The 19,835-nt window shown below is 32.6% G+C and overlaps 1 protein-coding gene across 1 annotated transcript; it reads right to left on the bottom strand.

The window, feature by feature from the left end:
* Positions 1-1,077: 1,077 nt before the first annotated feature.
* LOC143246715 (COX assembly mitochondrial protein homolog) lies at positions 1,078-11,200 on the bottom strand. The gene is made up of 4 exons (XM_076493806.1): positions 11,020-11,200; positions 3,654-3,758; positions 2,539-2,629; positions 1,078-1,466 (listed from the first exon to the last, which is right to left on the bottom strand). The coding sequence occupies exons 1-4, from the start codon at positions 11,138-11,140 to the stop codon at positions 1,349-1,351; spliced, it is 435 nt and encodes a 144-aa protein (XP_076349921.1). The 5' UTR covers positions 11,141-11,200; the 3' UTR covers positions 1,078-1,348.
* Between the last annotated feature and the right edge of the window lie 8,635 nt (positions 11,201-19,835).

Here is a 19,835-nt window from a genome sequence, read left to right as displayed (position 1 = left end):
AGTAAACTAATTCTGGAGAGACCAGTCTATATCACCATACCAAGCCATGCATCACCTAATAATCATACACCTTGACAATAAGCTTGGTTTCCACTGCACAAGAATCTGCTATAAGACTTGTGTTCAAATCACACTACTCCTCTAACAATTCACCTAGGTTATGAGGAAAATGGTGTCGACAGTCTAATCCACAGAGACTTCACCATAATATCTCCACATGGAACAACGCGAACATCCAGCTCTCTGGTGTGTGATGGTTAAACAGAAGGTAAGAATGGAAGGTCTATCTTTGTGAAATCATGCCCTATTGATCTAGCCTTCATCTGGATAATTTTAGTTATTGTAGTACATTTATCGCTGACTGTTGTATTTGTACAGCTGAGATATGAGTTATCGAACATCTCTTTGATGGTCCAAGTCCCTTAAGTTGATCAGTATTCCTTTATTTTCCAATGCCACTGTGGATAAAGGTTTCCCCAATACTGGAAATTCTACACCCACAATCTGAAGTACATAAATGTGTGAATATTCTGGGTCAGAAAGTTCTGATACATACCCTTTCCAAAAACAATATCTGATTATACTAATGTATCTCAGAATGGCTGGTATGGGTATCAACACTGTTAAAGCAGAAAATAACTGGTTATACGACTTTCATATTGTTACTTTATATTGTTTGTAGTCACATGACTTGCTGGTTTATGTATTTAACCCCTGTGGTATAAATTCATAGGAAGTCAAACTTCAGAAGACTTTAGCCAAAACCATAGATACAAGCTGTATAGTCTTAAAATGTTACATTTTTGTATGTAGCATTTACTTTCACAATTTTAGGATTATTCAAGATGCTGTTAAAGATATTCTATGAAAATATTGGTGACTGATAAGAGGTGTAAAGTTCTAATTGAAACAACTGATAGGGTTGAAAGTTTACCTTCTTGGAAATCAGTGTGATGAAACTATCACCCGTAAGACATTTCCACCCTCCACAGAATGCTTTCTGTGGAATATTTAGAAACTAGTACAATCATAAGACATGATATATTTTTTTGATTAATAGACACTTTCACACAAACACACCACAAAGGTTCTTCCTTTACTAACCAAATGTATAACAGTTACATCTGTCACACTCTACAGCCACTAAATTATAAACCACACATGCATCCTACATTACTGACATGATATAGAAATTAAATATAAATTTCTACTTAATGCTGCTATTAAGAGACCATAGGACTCAAGTGTACACATCTTTTTGAAGATGTTATTTAATGTCCTTTTATAAAATATAACATCTTGAGAATCAACTACCATAGGAGATAAACACGTTTTGACCAAAATAACATTAAAACGTCGCTGACTCTTTTCTTCGTTTAATTTTTTTTATTCCTGTTCTCCGATACTCTGATCGTTCGTCTAAATATTCCTCTGTACACTTTTTCCGAAATTCAGTGTCGTTATACCTGAACAAACCAAACGAAAACACCATCTGGTGACTAACAGTATATTTCAGGTACTGTTTTGTTATTCACAGTAAGTTTATGATTCATTCTTTAATAAGTTATTTTAGAAATTATATTTTCTTAAATACATGTTCCAATAATTCATTTTCCTATCATTCAGTCTCTCTAAAACAGAGTTCAGGATGTATTACACAACATTTGTTAATTACTGTGTAACAAGTCACAGTATCCTGATAAACTGATGCTGTTTAAAACAATTAAGTTTGGTCCATTTTAGTTTAGAGTAGTTCAGTATTTTTGTAAATCAAATGATTTGTTTGTTGTTAAACACAAAACTACATAACCTATCTGGAGTTGTGTTTACCACAAATATTAAATATTTAACATCCTAAGTCTCTCGACTTCCAGCTGAGCCATTGGTGTACAGATTGATGAATGAATGTTAGCATTCATCAGGGAAACTAATCTAATACAAGAAAGATGACTTACCATTTTGTGAGACAAGACAGGGAAACTAACCTAATACAGGAAAGATGACTTACCATTTTGTGAGACAAGACAGGGAAACTAACCTAATACAAGAAAGATGACTTACCATTTTGTGAGACAAGACAGGGAAACTAACCTAATACAAGAAAGATGACTTACCATTTTGTGAGACAAGACAGGGAAACTAGCCTAATACAGGAAAGATGACTTACCATTTTGTGAGACGAGACAGGGAAACTAACCTCATACAAGAAAGATGACTTACCATTTTGTGAGACAAGACAGGGAAACTAACCTAATACATGAAAGATGACTTACCATTTTGTGAGACAAGACAGGGAAACTAACCTAATACATGAAAGATGACTTACCATTTTGTGAGACAAGACAGGGAAACTAACCTAATACAAGAAAGATGACTTACCACTTTGTGAGACAAGACAGGGAAACTAACCTAATACATGAAAGATGACTTACCATTTTGTGAGACGAGACAGGGAAACTAACCTAATACAAGAAAGATGACTTACCACTTTGTGAGACAAGACAGGGAAACTAACCTAATACAAGAAAGATGACTTACCATTTTGTGAGACAAGACTGCAATTCCTCATTCACCTTTTGACATTTCACAACCATCGACACCCCTGCTTCTTTACAACAACTCTCAAAAGCTGTAAAAAAAGTTCACATAAAAATTGATAATAAATAACAAGACACATAATATATGACAAAAGGCCTTTAAGACATAGAAATGATAAAGTTGTATCTTCTTTCATCCAAAGTGTTATATATCTATTACGTATAGTCTAGTCATCACTTAATTTACACTAGACAGGCTTAATAGTCTGAAATTATGCAAATATTGAAAGATATTCTATAAAATCTTTATATCAATTTGTAAGATCTCAAAATTATCTCTACCATGGATTATACTTATAATAAGAGTAAATTACTTTATATCCATCAAAAACTGTTTTTCATTTTTTATGCCAATAAACAGCAACAAGTTTCAAAAGTTAAGACTTGACTCGTGTTTAATAGAAACTAGATCACTCTACAAACAAAATTAAACCTTAACAGAATGTTTCCTGTTCCTGAGCAGTTTTAAAACAGTTATAAAAATAGTCCAATTACTGAATAGGCACAAAACAAGCTAACAATTTGAAAACACTAAAGATTTATAAAGCTCTGTTTAATTCTATATATAGATTTTAAGTATCTAACATTAATCAAACATGATATTTTTACTACAGTTGAAAACAACTGCTACTGATTTTATATTTTAATGTTTTATTTGGATAAAATAACAAATAGAATGGTCAAAGTTGCTAAAATATCACGCAATTTATTTATAATTTTTTAAACTTATGTTTCTAAAGCTCCTGTAAAAATTCTATATGTTCAAGAAATGGACTGGAAGAAAATCCTTAAAAAGGAACATAACCGAGTTAGGTTTTATATTTAAACACACGTGGAGTGAATAATAGAACAACAGCAGATGTATGTCTACAAATTAATTTACAGAAATGAATATAAAAGAAAAGCCAGTCTGTAAGTTACCTTAACTGAATGAGACATTAAAAAAAACACAATGTTAGTTTGTAAACTGATGCAAGCTTTCTACAAACATCTCAGTTGTTGTGTCTAGACACATGCTGATGTCTCAATGTATCTCGTGTAAACAAACAAGGCTACCTTTCACTACTTCAACACAATTTTCTCTTTTCGCTTTCTCTCGCATCTTCTGTGGAATGAGAATCTCTTGCTCGACATGTCTTAGACTTCGATCGTTTGGATCTCCTGAACAAGAGTATAATAGTCTTATTTCACATCTCTTACTTTTAAACCTGCACAATAACATGTGAAAATTATTCAATGCAAAGTACAAAATTTTATATTTTGTTATAAGACTGCACTAGAGCTATCTATTGTTTTTTTCATGTTATAAAATACTTTGGTATGATTTATTGTGTTCTAGGTACAATAAAATCAAATGTTTTTAGTTTTACCAAAACTGAAGATAAAAAACAGAATTTGATGATTTGATTTTTAAAAAATTATCAAATTATTTTACATGTACATTTTACAAACTAATCTCACATTTGATCTTTCCAATTCTAAAACACAGAAATCCTCATGTGATCCTTTCCCAACAAAACAGTACCACAAGAAAGGAACAAATCACACGTTACTTATAAATAATTAACAATTTTTTGGACTTTGTAAAATGAGTGATATATAAAGACCAAAAATCACACCTTAACCACAAGTTACCAATACACCACATAAAGATGTAACTACAATCATATTAAGCTGCAATTTACACCCCTTTTTACAAATTTTCAGTGGAAGCAGGCAGTGGTGCTTTAAAACAATTCTAAAGCATGACATAAATTATTATTATTTTACTTCCTCTATGCTATATCTAGGGTTAGACATAGGCTAATATTAGTTATAATAAACTATCCAAATAGCAGATGGTTACACTGATTTCAACATGAAAGTTAGATCTGAGGTACTTAATGCCTTATGTGTTGTGTTACGACCTTCAGTCAAGTTGCATAGCTTTAAAGTTACACTAACTATAAAAACTTACTAATGAAACAAAAGAAGAATCTAGAATATGTCAACCACACCATTATATCTAGTATCAGTCAGGCCTATCACACAATAACAAGGTTCATCAGGCCAGTTGGGAAATGCAGGAATGACTGATTTGTGTTACCCAACTACAATAACAACTTTTATATTGTGTTAATTAAGTGAAGTGTAATTATTCCAATTTAATGTATTTACACATTAGAATTATGATATTATTTATTTATTATTCCAATTTAATATATTACTCCTAATTTTGGGTAGAGTTGTCCCAAAAACTAGAAGCTAGTTCATTCTTACTTTTCAAAAGTTCTATTAGAGAAGCTTTACAAAAAATAATTTATTGAAATGTAACAGAATGTGAACACAGATTAACCAATTTTACTTTACTTAGTATTCAAGGAATTTACCTGTTATCTAAATAACAGAAAATGTGTGGACTGAGTAGAATTATATTTTAAAAGGAACGTATCACACAAACATTTAGCTACAAAATCTACACTAATAGTGTTGGAAAAATCTAGTTAATTGTAGTTAGGGTGACCTGACTCTTTGGGGTCCTGGTGTTCATTTCTGTCAGTAATCTGTAACATGTTTATACTTTTATTCAGTCATTTCAAATTGTGAATGAAGAGATACTGGTTTTCTATTGGATGAATGAACTGTGACTCAGTTAAAAATAACACAATACATTCTGTTATTTCCTCCAAAGCTGGTTCTATGTTTGTTGTATATATCAATAATAAAGTGGTTTCACACATACAGACAGTTGAATGCAGATGGGTTTCACACTCAGTATTCACTTTTTCAAATTGTGAAATATTTAAAATAACTCAAAGGTGAATATGAGTGACAACTGCTCACTATTTTATGTCAAACTCCTAGCTAAAAACAAGTTACCCAAACTTCTTGTAAAGATATTTTTGTAGAAATGTGGATTCTTATCTCATGGTACCCCTTGCTTGCATAACATGAGTTCATAATTTTCTCTTAGAAAAATGAGGTATTCTAGTTCTGAGACCTCAAACTTTAAGGTTTGCAAATCTGTTCACCCTAACTGTAGGGTGGTTGGATGTGTGAAGTCACACTGGACTTTTGTTATTTGTTGAATAGCCCAGGAGTGACCTTTGTTTTGTCACATTTACAGTAATGATATTAATAGTAATAAATGATTCAAGTTTACTAATAAGGTTAAACTCAAGTCTGTGAATGGTCAAAGGTCATGGTCTATCCCGTACGTTTTCACACTTGAAGACTTGATGGTGGTACACTCATTTTCTGGGTAATAAGCTTAACAGCAAGTGATTTTAACATTCTGAGGTGTAATTCGTCTCAGCAATTGACACTGACAAGAAAAAAACAAAACCAGGTGGACACAATATAACCTTTGTTTAGACAGTGGCTGGTAACATTACTACTGCAAACATACACTGACTTTCAATTCAACTCCAGTGGTATATCCAGTACATCCCTGGTTGCATTTCACATGTGCAAACTTGCACACAAATAAAGTACCTTGTATTTAAAGTTGAAAAGTTCTTTTAACCTAGACTGTTTCTAAAGACACATCTTATCTGAACATGCAAGTAGACCTGTTTGATAATTTTATGTTAATCATGCTTGAAATAGTGCTTAAGTAGGATATTGCTAAAGTCTCCATTTTGATTCCCAAATAGACAGATTAAGAGAAATTTGAAAAGAAACATCTACAGTTTCTGTGATTTTATTACAAATGTTAGGCCTACTAGTTTCTAATGTTTTACTAGCTTTCTGCAATTAAAACACAAGTTTTAATAGTGTGTAATGCATGTATAAATAACACTTCAAGTAATCTTGCATCCCTTGTCATCAGGCCCAACTGTTTATTCTGGTACTGAGACAAAGGTCTCAAGTTGTGGAAGAAGAAAAATAGATGTAAATTGCCATTTTTAAAACATTTGATTCTGAGTTAAAAATCAAAAGACTGTGAAGGGTTTGTAGTTTATGGGTTTTTTCATAACATACAGAATATCAGTTGTTGTTAGGATTATTATATTTAGAAACAACAATGGAAAACAATTTCTTTTAAACTTGTTTTTAATGTTCTCACTTCTGATTTGAAAAAAGTTAAGATCTGTTGTTATTACTCCTTGAAGTTAGCTTTCTTACAAATAATTTGGTATTCTTTTAGAAAGTTTAAATCCAGAGTAAAACAGAAATTACTGCCAACAACACACGAACATCAGATGAGAGTAACATGTACAAACTCAATGCTTTGTACACTATACAACTGATGAACTTAGAAAGCCAACCTCTGGGTAAGAACAATCAATACAGATAATATTAACTTTTATTCCACACATTTGTAGAATAATTACCTTAAAAGACACAAAGGTTTATTTATAGCAATGTTTTAGAAATGTATGTTTTATTCAAAATGGCTGCTTTTCTTGTAGTACAATTTCACACTTGTTAAATGGGGGGTTGTGCCTTAATCTAGGCATACATTTGGTTATTACTATTCATTATATATAGAGAACTTAGTTACAGAGAAACTACAAATACACTATATTCCCAAACAAATCTTCAGCTGCAGCTTAACATTTTACATTTCAAACTAATGAGATCAAATAGTCAAAAGCTACAGTAAATCATCATGAACCGTATCAGCTAGCTACTAGCTAAGTTTATTATCACTACAATGTATAAAGTTAGCTACCATATTAGGTAATTTTTTGCTCATAGTTAAACATAAAAAAACCAGCAAACAAGATAAATGCAAATTTGGGAATTTAAAAACCTATAAATAGGGATTATAAAGTAATCAATCAAACCTGGACATTGAACATTCTGTAGACTTAAACTACAGATCCTTATTTTGACTCCTTGCTGTTACAATACATTTGGTGGAGTCAAAGTTTCCAAATTTTTATCTTGTATTAAATAAACATAGTGAAAGGAACAAATACTTCTTTCATCCATCATTCTCAAAGCAACAGTAATATTGTTCTCTTTCAACTTTTATAATCGGTTCATATGGAATTAGCCGATGATAATGTTACTACCAAACCTTTACTTATTTCAATAATTTACCAAAATTGTATTTCTTGTAGATATTCAAAACAAGTAAAATTTAACAAAATAATGCCACTTATCTCAAGGTACAAAAAGCAGTAATAGAGAAAAAAAATATAATTTATAATATCCAGGATTTAATACCTTGGTTTTCAAGTACAGTAATATATCACTGACTCTCACTGGTCTTCATTTTTTGTAATGAAAGTTTACAAGAGACCACAGGTGAACAATTCTTACTATGGTAGGTTCCGAGTCTTTAAGTAGTGTAGATTCCTACATCTCAACTCTATTATTAATTTTCATCACTTTTATAATCAGTAACCTACACCCTGAATATTTAACAAAAAATGTGAATTTTAACCCTTTACTTATGTAAAAGGACTAGAGCTGATATAACAGCAGTTGATATATATGTAGATATTGATGTCATGATAAAATACATATCTAGATACAGAACCTTTACCAACAGTTTGTTGTAAAATTTAATCAGAAACAGATGTATAATGTTAAGAGCTTTAAATTATTAATGTAAGCAAATGTCTCATACAATACGAAGTAATTCTAGAAAGAAAAAAAGGATAATTTTGATTTATTTTATATTATTGATGGTGATTACAAGGCTGGTCAAATTGACCAACTTTACAGAAAATTAGGGTAGTGAATACAGTAAATAAAATATGAAGATTTATTGAAGAAAAAAATCTGTTACTTTTTTGGATGCTCAGAAGTATTTTTAATCTTAACATGAAAATCTTGTTATACTCCGAACAGTGACTACTTTGACTTCATCAGAACAGTGACTACTTTGACTTCACATCTTAAAACATCATTTTCTAGAAAAAGTCTGAATTTTTTTTCTGTACAAAAGATTTGTGTTTACTGAAAGCTTGTCAAATGTCATAAACCATTAGGAAACAATGTATCTATACAACAGCATCACAGATTCACAAAACAATCCTTATATCTTATCACCACTCCTATAGAAAGGACTAGAGCATGTTTCTAATGAATAAAAAATGTTTTGCAAATATCTGACTTTAAAGTTAAATATTTCAGGCAGAGGCAAAAGTTACATGGTAACCTCAGTTATAAACCTTTACAAATAGGTTTTGCTCGCCGAGTGAGACATAAACCAGAGCTATATTCAAAGGTTCATTAACTAGTCGAGCATTTAAAGATAGCTCTAAATATTCAGAGGTGGCATTCGAGCAGTGTGATTTTTTTGTTTCTCTTGTTAACAGAAACAGTTTGACAACATCTGGATAGTAAATATACTTCAAATGTCACTGACATGGAAATTGAATCTTTTAATTTGTGTAATGCACCCACTATGTAAAAAAATTGTTGTAATAAAACAAACTTTATACGGTTCCTTCCATACATTGAAGCAGAACATTATGGTAAATCACATGGAGGTTAAATTAATTGGTTGCATTGCTTTAATAGAATGTCTGAATCCCTAGTGTACAAAATATAAGAGAAGTGTTACGGTAGAATGTAAAACCTAAAATATAAACTAATGTTAATAATTTTATGTTAAAAAAAATTGTGAATGTTAACCTGATGGAAACATTAACTGTAATAAAAAAGTTGTATTGTTTAAGTCAGCTGCATTTTAACTGGCTGCAGGATAGTGTTGTCAAGTTATACAAGTATCACACATAGTACTGATTATACATAAACCATGTGCATTTGTTATCTACTTATAACCTGAAACAAGACTACTGTTCCATATAACATATTTTAATCTACACATGAATGTTTTATTTCTATATGGATTACCTATATGATAAAAGTGTCTTTGATCAAATATAAACTTTCATCAATAAATTATTCAAATTACTACTACCGAAGGGTCAAAACTTTGTTCAATGAGGTAATGTGGCCCTTCGAAGGTCAACATTTATCTTCACTACAGACCTAATATACAGAAACATAATTTTTAATTATAATATAGTAATGTTTAACCCTATGTAATTTCAAAATACAATTATACTTTTATTTGCATGTATAATATATAAATATTGTATCACAGATAAGTAACACAGTGAATAGTATGGTGAAGTTACAAGGTTTGAACTACTTCTTGTATAGGTGGATTAGAAAAGTCCTAGGCTTACAGAGAAGTGTGACCGTAAGCTGGAAATATTAAAGAACCCCACACTTAATGCAATACAGGACCATGGTATTTGTCTGTACAAGTCTATATAATCAGTCTAATTTCGACTATGCATAGTCTAGATATATTTTACAAGGTTTAAATATTTGACTTTTCTTATTGCTTGTACAGTAATTCCTACTGATTAAATAGTCTGATTAATAGCTAGTTAAGACTTCTTAAGTTCAGTCGACCAGATTTTCAAATTATAAAACTGAGATAACGATCAGATTTACAAAAAAAATATAAACAACTGTGTAAGTAATATAGTTTATTAAGTGAAGAATATTATATTACTCTTGTTACAAATACATCTCTAACAAGATAATTCTTCATGGCCAGAAATTTGTTGTAAATATCTTAGCAGCTGTCACTTGGGGTTCACCTTTCAATTACACTGACTTTACATTTGCATTCAGTTGTTTCCGTTTGTCGGGTACGAAATCTTTTGCTCAGTTATAGATGTAACAGTCATCACATCATCCTGTAGCCAACTTCAAAGGAAACAGCTACATCAAGTCATTCCAAGCTGTGTGATAATTAACCTGCTTGGTTAAACACCATTGTATTAAGTTATGGTAGTCAGTTACTCAAAGTATTGAATAAACCTGGTCACACAGATGTCTGCAAAGGGCACACCTAAATTCTAGAACATTCTAAAAACCAGGACCATACCAACCAAAGTGGAATTTCATAAAAATAAGACAAACTGTTTTGATGGTAATATTTCTACAATTAATTCCAACAATAACATCTACTTAATATTTGAAATTAAACATATATATATATATATATTATTACTTGAGTAAGAGTTGCAGTTTGTTTAATTTTTATATCTCTACATAACCATTGCTTAATGAGAAATTTTACGATGCTTCATTTCAAACTGTTTGCTACATAAACACTGGTTAATGACCTTCAGAAGCATATATCCGATTTAAATTAAATATACAAGTTTAAGTAACTCAGAAGACAGTTCTACTTTATTCAATATTGAGTGTTAGTAACAATAATAATAATACCTAACAATTCAACTAGATAGGAAAACTCAATTTATTATTACTTCACTAGTTGTAAGTTACATACTGTGTTTTAGCAATGTAGTGTTACTACATATCTAAGCCTTAAATCTTAATTTAAAAATGTTTAGATTACGTTAGCGCTAAGGCCTACATTAGTCTGTAGGAAAACAACGATAAATAGTTAAAATATTTACTTGTGAAATAGTCGTTTTTTAAAAACATTTACCTAAACCCATTGGTCCTCCAGAAAACTGAGGTGGCAGTACACCTTCTCTGTAATGTTTAATTTCTTCTCTATCAGTTTTATTTTCATCTACGTTAGCCATATTTTCGTTTAAAATTTTCATGTTTCATACTGTTATATCCTCTATAGTTCCAGTATGTTTACTAGAGGGAGATGTTGGTTGTAATGATGACGCAACAATCGAGAGCTTCATCCCAATATTTGAAAACAAAGGAGTTATAAATGAGTCCTACAAATGTAAGTAAACTTGCAGTATGTTTTCGATTAGTAAAGTACCGGTTATTCAGCGAAGAATTTAGTTTCCGTAAAGCGTTCGTGTCAGTATTAGTTGTCGCATATATTTCGTTATTCGATCTATTAACCGTGAAATTGCACAAGTTTATTTCTACGTTAGTCGTAGCAATGTAAGGGAGTAAATCTTTCTTGAAAGTGAAAACCTTTCTGGTGTTTTTATACTTACAACATATATAAATGTGAAAGTAGCCTGGTGGAAACATGTTTTACAAGGAACTGTTTAATTTGTTGTCTCAAGATGGACTAAACTTGGTCTACCCCCTTCAATAAAAGAAGAATGGTACTATACTCCTACATCAAAATGTTGGTTCCACACAAATTCACAAGTTGGGCTTCAACATTAGCTATGCTCGGATTTTGCAACTGGAGAATCAGCTTGTCCCTTCAGTCTGTGGCAGTCACTGTTTCTGTATTTCAACTTACATATTGTCCCCTCACCATGGGTACCTTACATACTGACAAAAAATTACATATTTCCATTTCAGTGTTATTTGTCTTAACCCAGGATAAGGAAAACCTGTGACCCTGTGTTTCTTTTATAATTTAACAAAATGTGGTAAAACATTAGCTTATTTTGGAAAAGAAAAGAAATCTTCATTGAAAGCTTGGAATTTCAACTCTGATGTCTCATAGGCCTTTAAACTCATGATACAAGATCTTGTACACTCACCTGGCCGTAATTTCTGAAAACTTTATGCTTTTGGAATCCTCTCCAGTTGCCATCTATGACAAGACTAGTAAGTTGGAATTTGTGGATGAGGAAATGTGAGAGTTATTTTGCCAGAAGTAAAGGCCCGTGAAAAGCATCTCTTCTAACCAAGATGGGCTTGATATAGCTTTCTAAGAATGCCACTTAACAAGCAGATATTTAGAATACTAGTAAGTTACCAAAACGGTAAAGTCTAATCCCAGAATGATGGGGCTGGACATTGGCTGAAGACAATTTATCATGTCTTCCATCCAGTTGGGAAGATTCTACCAATAGCATGTAGTAAACTGTTAAATTTCAGATGTAAAACTTATAATGAATTCAGAGGAAGACACATTTGTTAGAAGACATGCTGAAAGGTACAGAACTCTTTACTTATAAGTGTGAAAAATAAACAAACCTAGAAGTAGTTATTATGTGTTTCATAGCTTCTCTTATCAACGAGAAACCATCAAACTGTTTAGCTAAACTTAAATACAAACGCAGATCTAGCATACACATTGTATACTGTCAGCCTGTTTTTGCACCATAAATGTGTGAGTTATACCGCGATGTCGAAAATTTTCCAAATGAAAATTAATTATTTTTTGTAAGTTACATAAAGACGTGTTTTGTTAAAATTTTATCCTTTCTCTCTGTTATTATTTTTATCATAAACATAAGAAATGTCAGTATTCATACTCGTGAATTATGGTAAAAAATTGGCACGTGACATATTAAGGAGCCCGAGCCCTCTACGACGGGTCATATTAAAATAAGTGAGAACAATCTGAGTCGGGCTCGGCATGGGCAAGCGTGTTAAGGCGTTTGACTCGTAAGCCGAGGAACGCGGGTTCGAATAGCGGTCGTACCAAACATGCTTGCCCTTTAAGCCGTGGGGGCATTATAATGTGACGGTCAATCCCACTATTTGTTGGTTAAAGAGTAGTCCATGAGTTGGCGGTGAGTAGCAATGACTAGTTTCTCTCCCTTAAGTCTTACACTGCTAAATTAGAAACTGGTAGCGCAAATAGCCTTCGTGTAGTTTTGCGCGAAATTCAAGCCAAACGAAACTCACCAGTGTACAACTTCTGAGTAGACACGTGTTGTGATTAAAGTACACACTATATTTGATGTAAAAACATCTTATTAAATGGAGCAGAAGAATAGTTTGGAAGAAACACTGATGAAAGGGACTCGTGCTGACAAATGTTAATTAAACAGATTTAGGGCTAAAGTAAGTAAAATAAAACAAATAGACTGTGTTTTGTGGAGATAGAATTATATTTAACAGTGAAATTAAAAGTAGCAGCGAAACTGAAACAAGAACTTGAAGCACACACAAAATGTTACTCCGAGAAACCAAACTGACGATATTTCAAAGTTCATCCTCGGACCTTCACAATTAAACCAGGTCGTCCTGAAAATGTTGAAACTTATTTCACGGTCTGCACTATTTTAATAGCAAATTATTTGGAAAAAATTAATCATTAATAGTCTAGACGTATCCCTGCTTCACGTGACATAATTTCACTCACTGAGAATGACATCTGCCACCAGCCAATGTAGAGGAGCACCACATAAGGCTGAATTAGCATATGGCGGAATTACTAAATCCTATTTGGCTTGGCGTGGCCAGGTGGTTAAGGAACTCAACTCGTAATCCGAGGGTCGCGAGTTCGAATCCCCGTCACACCAAACATGCTCGCCCTTTCCGCCGTGGGAGAGTTATAATGTGACGGTCAATCTCACTATTTGCTAGTAAAACAGTAGCCCAAGAGTTGGCGGTGGGTGGTGATGACTAGTTGCCTTACCTCTAACTTTACACTGCTAAATTAGGGACGGCTAGCGCAGATAGTCCCCGTGTAGCTCCGCGCGAAATTTAAAAACAAACAAACAACTCCTATCTATAACTCAAAACAGTTTAAAGGGTTTCGTTAATATAGTAAAATATGTGCTATAGGAGAGTCAGATGTATGATGTTTTTTGCATAAAAATTTAAACACATGTTCACCTGTATATTCTGCTGAAACATTCTAATGGGATATTAGAAGTATAGTAGGGATTACTATACTTTTGCCATTTCTTTCCATTCGGAATTATTATTTTATTTCGTCAAAACATCTACAAATATCTGTATATGTTCGTGTGTCATAAATGTGGTTTTACTGCTTTCACGTGCCTGTTTTAGTATTGCATGAGGGTCGAGTGTGGCCCTGAGGCTGGAGTACGCAAACAAAAAATCCGAAGATTAACAGTTCGCGTCCCTGCCACAAAAATTCGCTTCACACGCTGTGAATGCGTTATAAGAGTGACGGTTAAGTCCCACTTTTCGATCAGACAAGAGTTGGCGGTGGGTGCTATAATGTAGTTGTCCTTTCTCTAGTCTATCAATACAAAGTTAAGAGCGACTATGTGCAGATAGCCCTTTGTGTAGCTGCACGCTATAATTCTAAAAGAAACAAAGTATTGTATGTAAATTTAATGTGATAAAGCTGGGCACGGTCTTGTAAGCCCTTCTTTTAACTCAAGAGAGAAACGCGCCCTTTGCAGTTCAATCCGTTGAAGTGATTTATCTGAACGGCTCAGATCAATTTCAAGGAATTTTTAAGCACTCTAAGAATACATTTAAACACATTTCGGAAGCTAAACTCTATATTAAAACCAACAGAATTTGTCTAAATATATTTTAAATTCCTATTTATCTGTTCAACATATAAATGTAGACTATAAAGAAAAGCATGGCTTTGTTTATTGTGCTCGCTCAGCAACATTATTATTTAAAATTATTAAATTATTTAATATTATTAAAATTAGATATATCGTATTTTGTTACCATAATAATTTCAAGTACTTAAGAAAATAAAAAAGACCCCTTTCAAGAACTTTTAACTTCTTGAAATTTAATCTTCAATGTCAAGGACTTAATAGGATACAATACACTCTGGGTATAACTGTTGTCCGTTTGAGGATTTTGACTTTCTTGTACTACAGGTTGAAGTGACTTCAATTTGATGTAAAGTTTAAGTAATATGATAAAGAATTATTTTTTCTGTTTGAAAAAAACGAAACCTAAAACAGCAGTGTATCATAGCAAAAACGAAATATTACTGAAAGTTCTGTATGGTTAGAATTTGTATACAGTTAGTAGAAATACGATGCAATTGTTTTAATAATCATTATAATTGTTAATTACGAATTGCTCCCTTTCTCCGGTAAAAAAAAATGAATAACGTCGCTGCAGTGGTGGACTTCTGACTAACGCAATATAAGCTGTGACTCGTATATTTTCAGGCTAACGATTGGTGTTCTGTGAAATTGTGTACGGTAATTATTTTAAGTCTTTGTTTTCTTTATATTTATATATATTCTTTGACGTATTTTTATTACATATTCACAGGCGTAGAATGCTAAATCAAGTACCTCCATTTAAGCTTTCGTAAGATAGAGTGAAGAGAATCACGTTTTAATTGGTTGAAGAGACTACATAAGAAAAAAACTTAAATCTATAGGATTTCAAGCCTGCTTCACGCGAGTCTTTCTTGAAGTCTGAATTACATTAATAAATGTTTAAAGTCCGAAATATATATTTACAGTTTATTACAGGGTATTCTGAATTAGGTTTAAAGTTGTAAAAATGTTAAGACTGCTACACTCTTGTAAAGATAAATATTTTTATTTAAGAAATAAAAAATTGTGAGAGATAATCAGAGATGCAGGTTCTACAAATCTCGTGATTAGCACCACTTTCTGCTAATACAGTCCTCTAATTTCAGGTCAAAGAAGCGAACGCAGACTAAACCTTTTCCTCAAATTTCAATTGTGTTTATTAAAGAACATTAAATACAGCGACTAACTTCAATGCCTCGTTGGTGACCTGTTCAACATCGTTTATTCACACTACATCAGTGGTTCCCAACCTTTTTTATGCCACGCACCCCTCACAGTAATTATTTATTTAAGAATAAAGGTGAAGGTGGCCAAAACAAATTTTCATAATTAGTTTTTAATGATATATAAACAAAAACGAAACATTTGGAAAAGAAAAAATATTACAACAAACTAAAAGTTGCGTAAACCCTACATGGCCTACAAAAAAATAAATTTTCATCCATACATGAAATGAAATTTCTTTGAATTTGAAATGTTCAAATGTTCATAAGTCAACTTAAATTTAATGACTCTTTTGTTCCTGTTTATTTCTTACGAGTTTTTCAAAGCGTGGCACTTTGTTGCTGACAGCTATCTGCAAGTCTACCTGTGCACCCAAGTGATTTCTAGATTTTGTCTTGATTTACAAAAGAGCACTAAATCCAAACTCACATAAGTATGTCGTCGGGAATGGGATAAGCACATTTAGTGCTTTTTCACAAAGTCTTGGAAACATGTCCATTGCCGAACACCAATATTGTTCCAAAGTTTTGTTTTCAAACTGAATTTCAAGAACTCGATTTGTGTACAGTTCAATAAGATCTTCCTTCAGTTCTTCATCATCCGACATATTATCCAAATTGAAGGAATATGGATTCATAATCCATTCTTCAGAAGTTTCCACTTCTCCTCCAAAATATCCTCCAAACGTGTCAGAGTATTGCTTTGTTGAAGTAACATGAATACAAATTTCACTCTCTAGGTCATTCATGTGTAGGCAAAGACTGAACAGACACATTCTAGACGCAGTTTGTGAACCTGACTTGTGTCACTTTGTTTAGATAACATACGTCTTGAGTATGTTGCATGCTGTTACTAACACTGCTATTACTCCCTAAGCAGTAACCACCAATGAGTGTACCCAGTGTCATAAACAAGACCATTAACAATATATGTTTAATAACCATCAACACGGTATAGGTAGTGTCGTGACTACCACCAGTATTATATAATATCTAGGTAGTAACCATCAACACGGTATAGGTAGTGTCGTGACTAACACCAGTATTATATAATATCTAGGTAGTAACCATCAACATGGTATAGGTAGTGTCGTGACTAACAGCAGTATTATATAATATCTAGGTAGTAACCATCAACATGGTATAGGTAGTGTCGTGACTACCACCAGTATTATATAATATCTAGGTAGTAACCATCAACATGGTAAAGCTAGTGTCGTGACTAACAGCAGTATTATATAATATCCAGCTAGTAACCATCAACATGGTAAAGCTAGTGTCGTGACTATCTACCAGTATTATATAATATCTAGGTAGGAACTACCAACATTATTAGACTGTGGTCTTTAAGTAGTAAGTAACACATTTTTAGATTTAAGTGGATAATTAAACACAAGTTTAGCTGCACTGTGGTAAAGTGATCATGATAACATTGAATCTTATATACTCCCGCTGTTTCCCATATTATCCACTCTTGTAGAGAGATTGTAATGTTCAAGTTAATGACTTTTATTCCTTGTGTCTGGTGACATAAAACTCCAAGTAAACATGTAGTTGTAGGTTCATACCCTGCTTTCAATGAAGCTTATTTATTGTTTTAAAATTCTGTTCGTTCTTTTAAAAATTGTAATAAAGTTTTCTTTTTGTCAATGTGCAGACAGACTGAACGTTTTAGGGTGGATACTTTAGAATTATCTTTATTGCTATGTATTTCACGTTTGGTGGATAGGTGTCGCTGTTTAATTAGTTTGAATGTCATTTACTTAGCCTTACCTTTTTTTAATGTGGTTATTTCGTACAGTGTTATAATATGTCGGACACGCTACGTGAAAAGCCTTTTATGAGAACTGCAGTGAAAATTAGTGGTAGTTAAGATTACCACTAAAGAGAAAAAAATGAAACAGTAATTGAAATTGTAGATTTGGACAGAAAGGTTCAAGGCACGAGTTGCTTGTTTGCACCTAAAGTTTTATGTTTTTAGAATAAACGTGTATAAATAATAAACGCTACAACTTTCTGGTTTATTTTTTATTACATTCAATATCGACTGAGGTGCCATCTATACATTATACCAAAAACTAATATTTCTCCACAAAGTTTGTACGCTTTCATTACTAACATTGTTCTTCATAGAACCGTATAACAAATGTTTGTAGCTATTAGTCATTAGTTTATGACAAAATACAGATAACATCTCCCACATAAATAAGTGAAAACATTAAGTTATGGCTTTTAAGCTGATAACAATAAAGTTTTTAGCATTCGTCGGAACTGGATTAGTGAGAAACACGAAAATAAACTTTAAAAAAATTACCAGTTCTTAAGTTTCTCGTCTGATTTAACAAGAAGGTCATTTGAGAGAACTAATTCATTATTTATTATTTGAGTTTTTAAATCTATAGAACGTCAGATTTTTATGTGTTTTTTTTTTAAAGGAAAAGATTTATATTAAACCATAGACAACATTTTCATAAAATGAACATATAACATTACACACATATATATATATATATGTTACACGTAAAATCGAAGATAGAATCTGTGACGGAGTGACCTAATGCTTTCTTTTGATTGGTCGCACCCATTGCTGTGAGCTACATTTTTATCTTTTCGAGGGTCATCAACACAGCTTGGACAGGCAAACAAAAGAAATACAGTTAGGCCTCTTATAACAGTACATGATGTTTATGTGTTTTTTGTTATTAACATTATTTAAAACCCTAAGTTATTTTCGGTTATTTTATTGGTGGTTATAAAGAACTTTAAAACCACATTAATAACATATACTATTGTTGATCAGGCAGTCGCAAAGTGCTTACACTTAGCAACGAATTTTCATTTGGATTCTACTATTTTGACAATTTAGCCCAATCACAAATGTCTTATTTCCCTCTGCCAATGGCCCGGCATGGCCAAGCGTGTTAAGGTGTTCGACTCGTAATCCGAGGATCGCGGGTTCGAATCCCGGTCGCGCCAAACATGCTCGCCTTCCCAGCCGTGGGGGCGTTATAATGTGACGGTCAATCCCACTATTCGTTGGTAAAAGAGTAGCCCGAGAGTTGGCGGTGGGTGGTGATGACTTCCCTCTAATCTTACACTGCGAAATTAGGGACGGCTAGCGCAGATAGCCCTCGAGTAGCTTTGCGCGAAATTCAAAAACAAACAAACCTCTGCCAATTTCCTTCATAATCTGAAGGAGCAGCAGATAAACATTTGAAACTGAGACTTCTGCACGTATTTTCATATCTAACTGCAAAATACATCATCACTACACATTATCTGTTAGTCAACTCAAATCAGTAACTTTACAAAATCACAAAGCCATGCATGGAAAACTGAGTTTCAGACGTCTTAGCTAAGCCTGAAATGTAAATTAATTTTCTAAACTCTATTTTTTTATTAAATTACTCTTAAGGGATTCATACTGATAAATATCGTATTTCTAGAGTGAAATATTCCACTGACTTCTGTTAAATTTCTTATCAGTTTAACAATTCTTGCAAATCCACGTTCGATTTAACAGATAACACGATCAAAAATGTTATCGGAAAATGAAAGTAAATACGTATTTCTTAAGACATCAGTAGTGACAGTCAAATTATCGAAACTGTATTTCTTAAGACATCAGTAGTGACAGTCAAATTATCGAAACTGTATTTCTTAAGACATCAGTAGTGACACTCAAATTATCGAAACTGAACAATGATTCCAAATTCTACAACTTACACAGGAAATAGCTTTGTACAGATGAGGATTCTGTTTCAAATAGTATCTATCAGCCTCCTGTATCGTAGTTAGAGAATATATTATCGCTACTCTCGGCGTAGTGAACATAAAAGTACTCGTTGTCAGGGGGAAGCCTGAGTTGGTGTTCGTTAAAAGTGGTGAATATGTTAGTTGTACTTAAACCTGTCACAGTTATA

Source organism: Tachypleus tridentatus, chromosome 3 (genome assembly GCF_004210375.1).
Source record: "Tachypleus tridentatus isolate NWPU-2018 chromosome 3, ASM421037v1, whole genome shotgun sequence".
Taxonomy (NCBI): Eukaryota; Metazoa; Arthropoda; class Merostomata; order Xiphosura; family Limulidae; genus Tachypleus; species Tachypleus tridentatus.
Note: the sequence above shows the minus strand (reverse complement) of the source record. Positions and strands in the feature narration are given on the sequence as shown.

Bases quoted from the DNA above. Each gene is read 5' to 3' on its own strand.
- LOC143246715 (XM_076493806.1), bottom strand. From the start codon at position 11,140: ATGAAAATTTTAAACGAAAATATGGCTAACGTAGATGAAAATAAAACT. The intron at 2,630-3,653 runs GTAGCCTTGTTT...CTTTTTTTACAG, and splicing joins TTGTGTTGAAGTAGTGAAAG to CTTTTGAGAGTTGTTGTAAA. The intron at 1,467-2,538 runs GTAAGTCATCTT...TGGTTTGTTCAG, and splicing joins CAGTCTTGTCTCACAAAATG to GTATAACGACACTGAATTTC.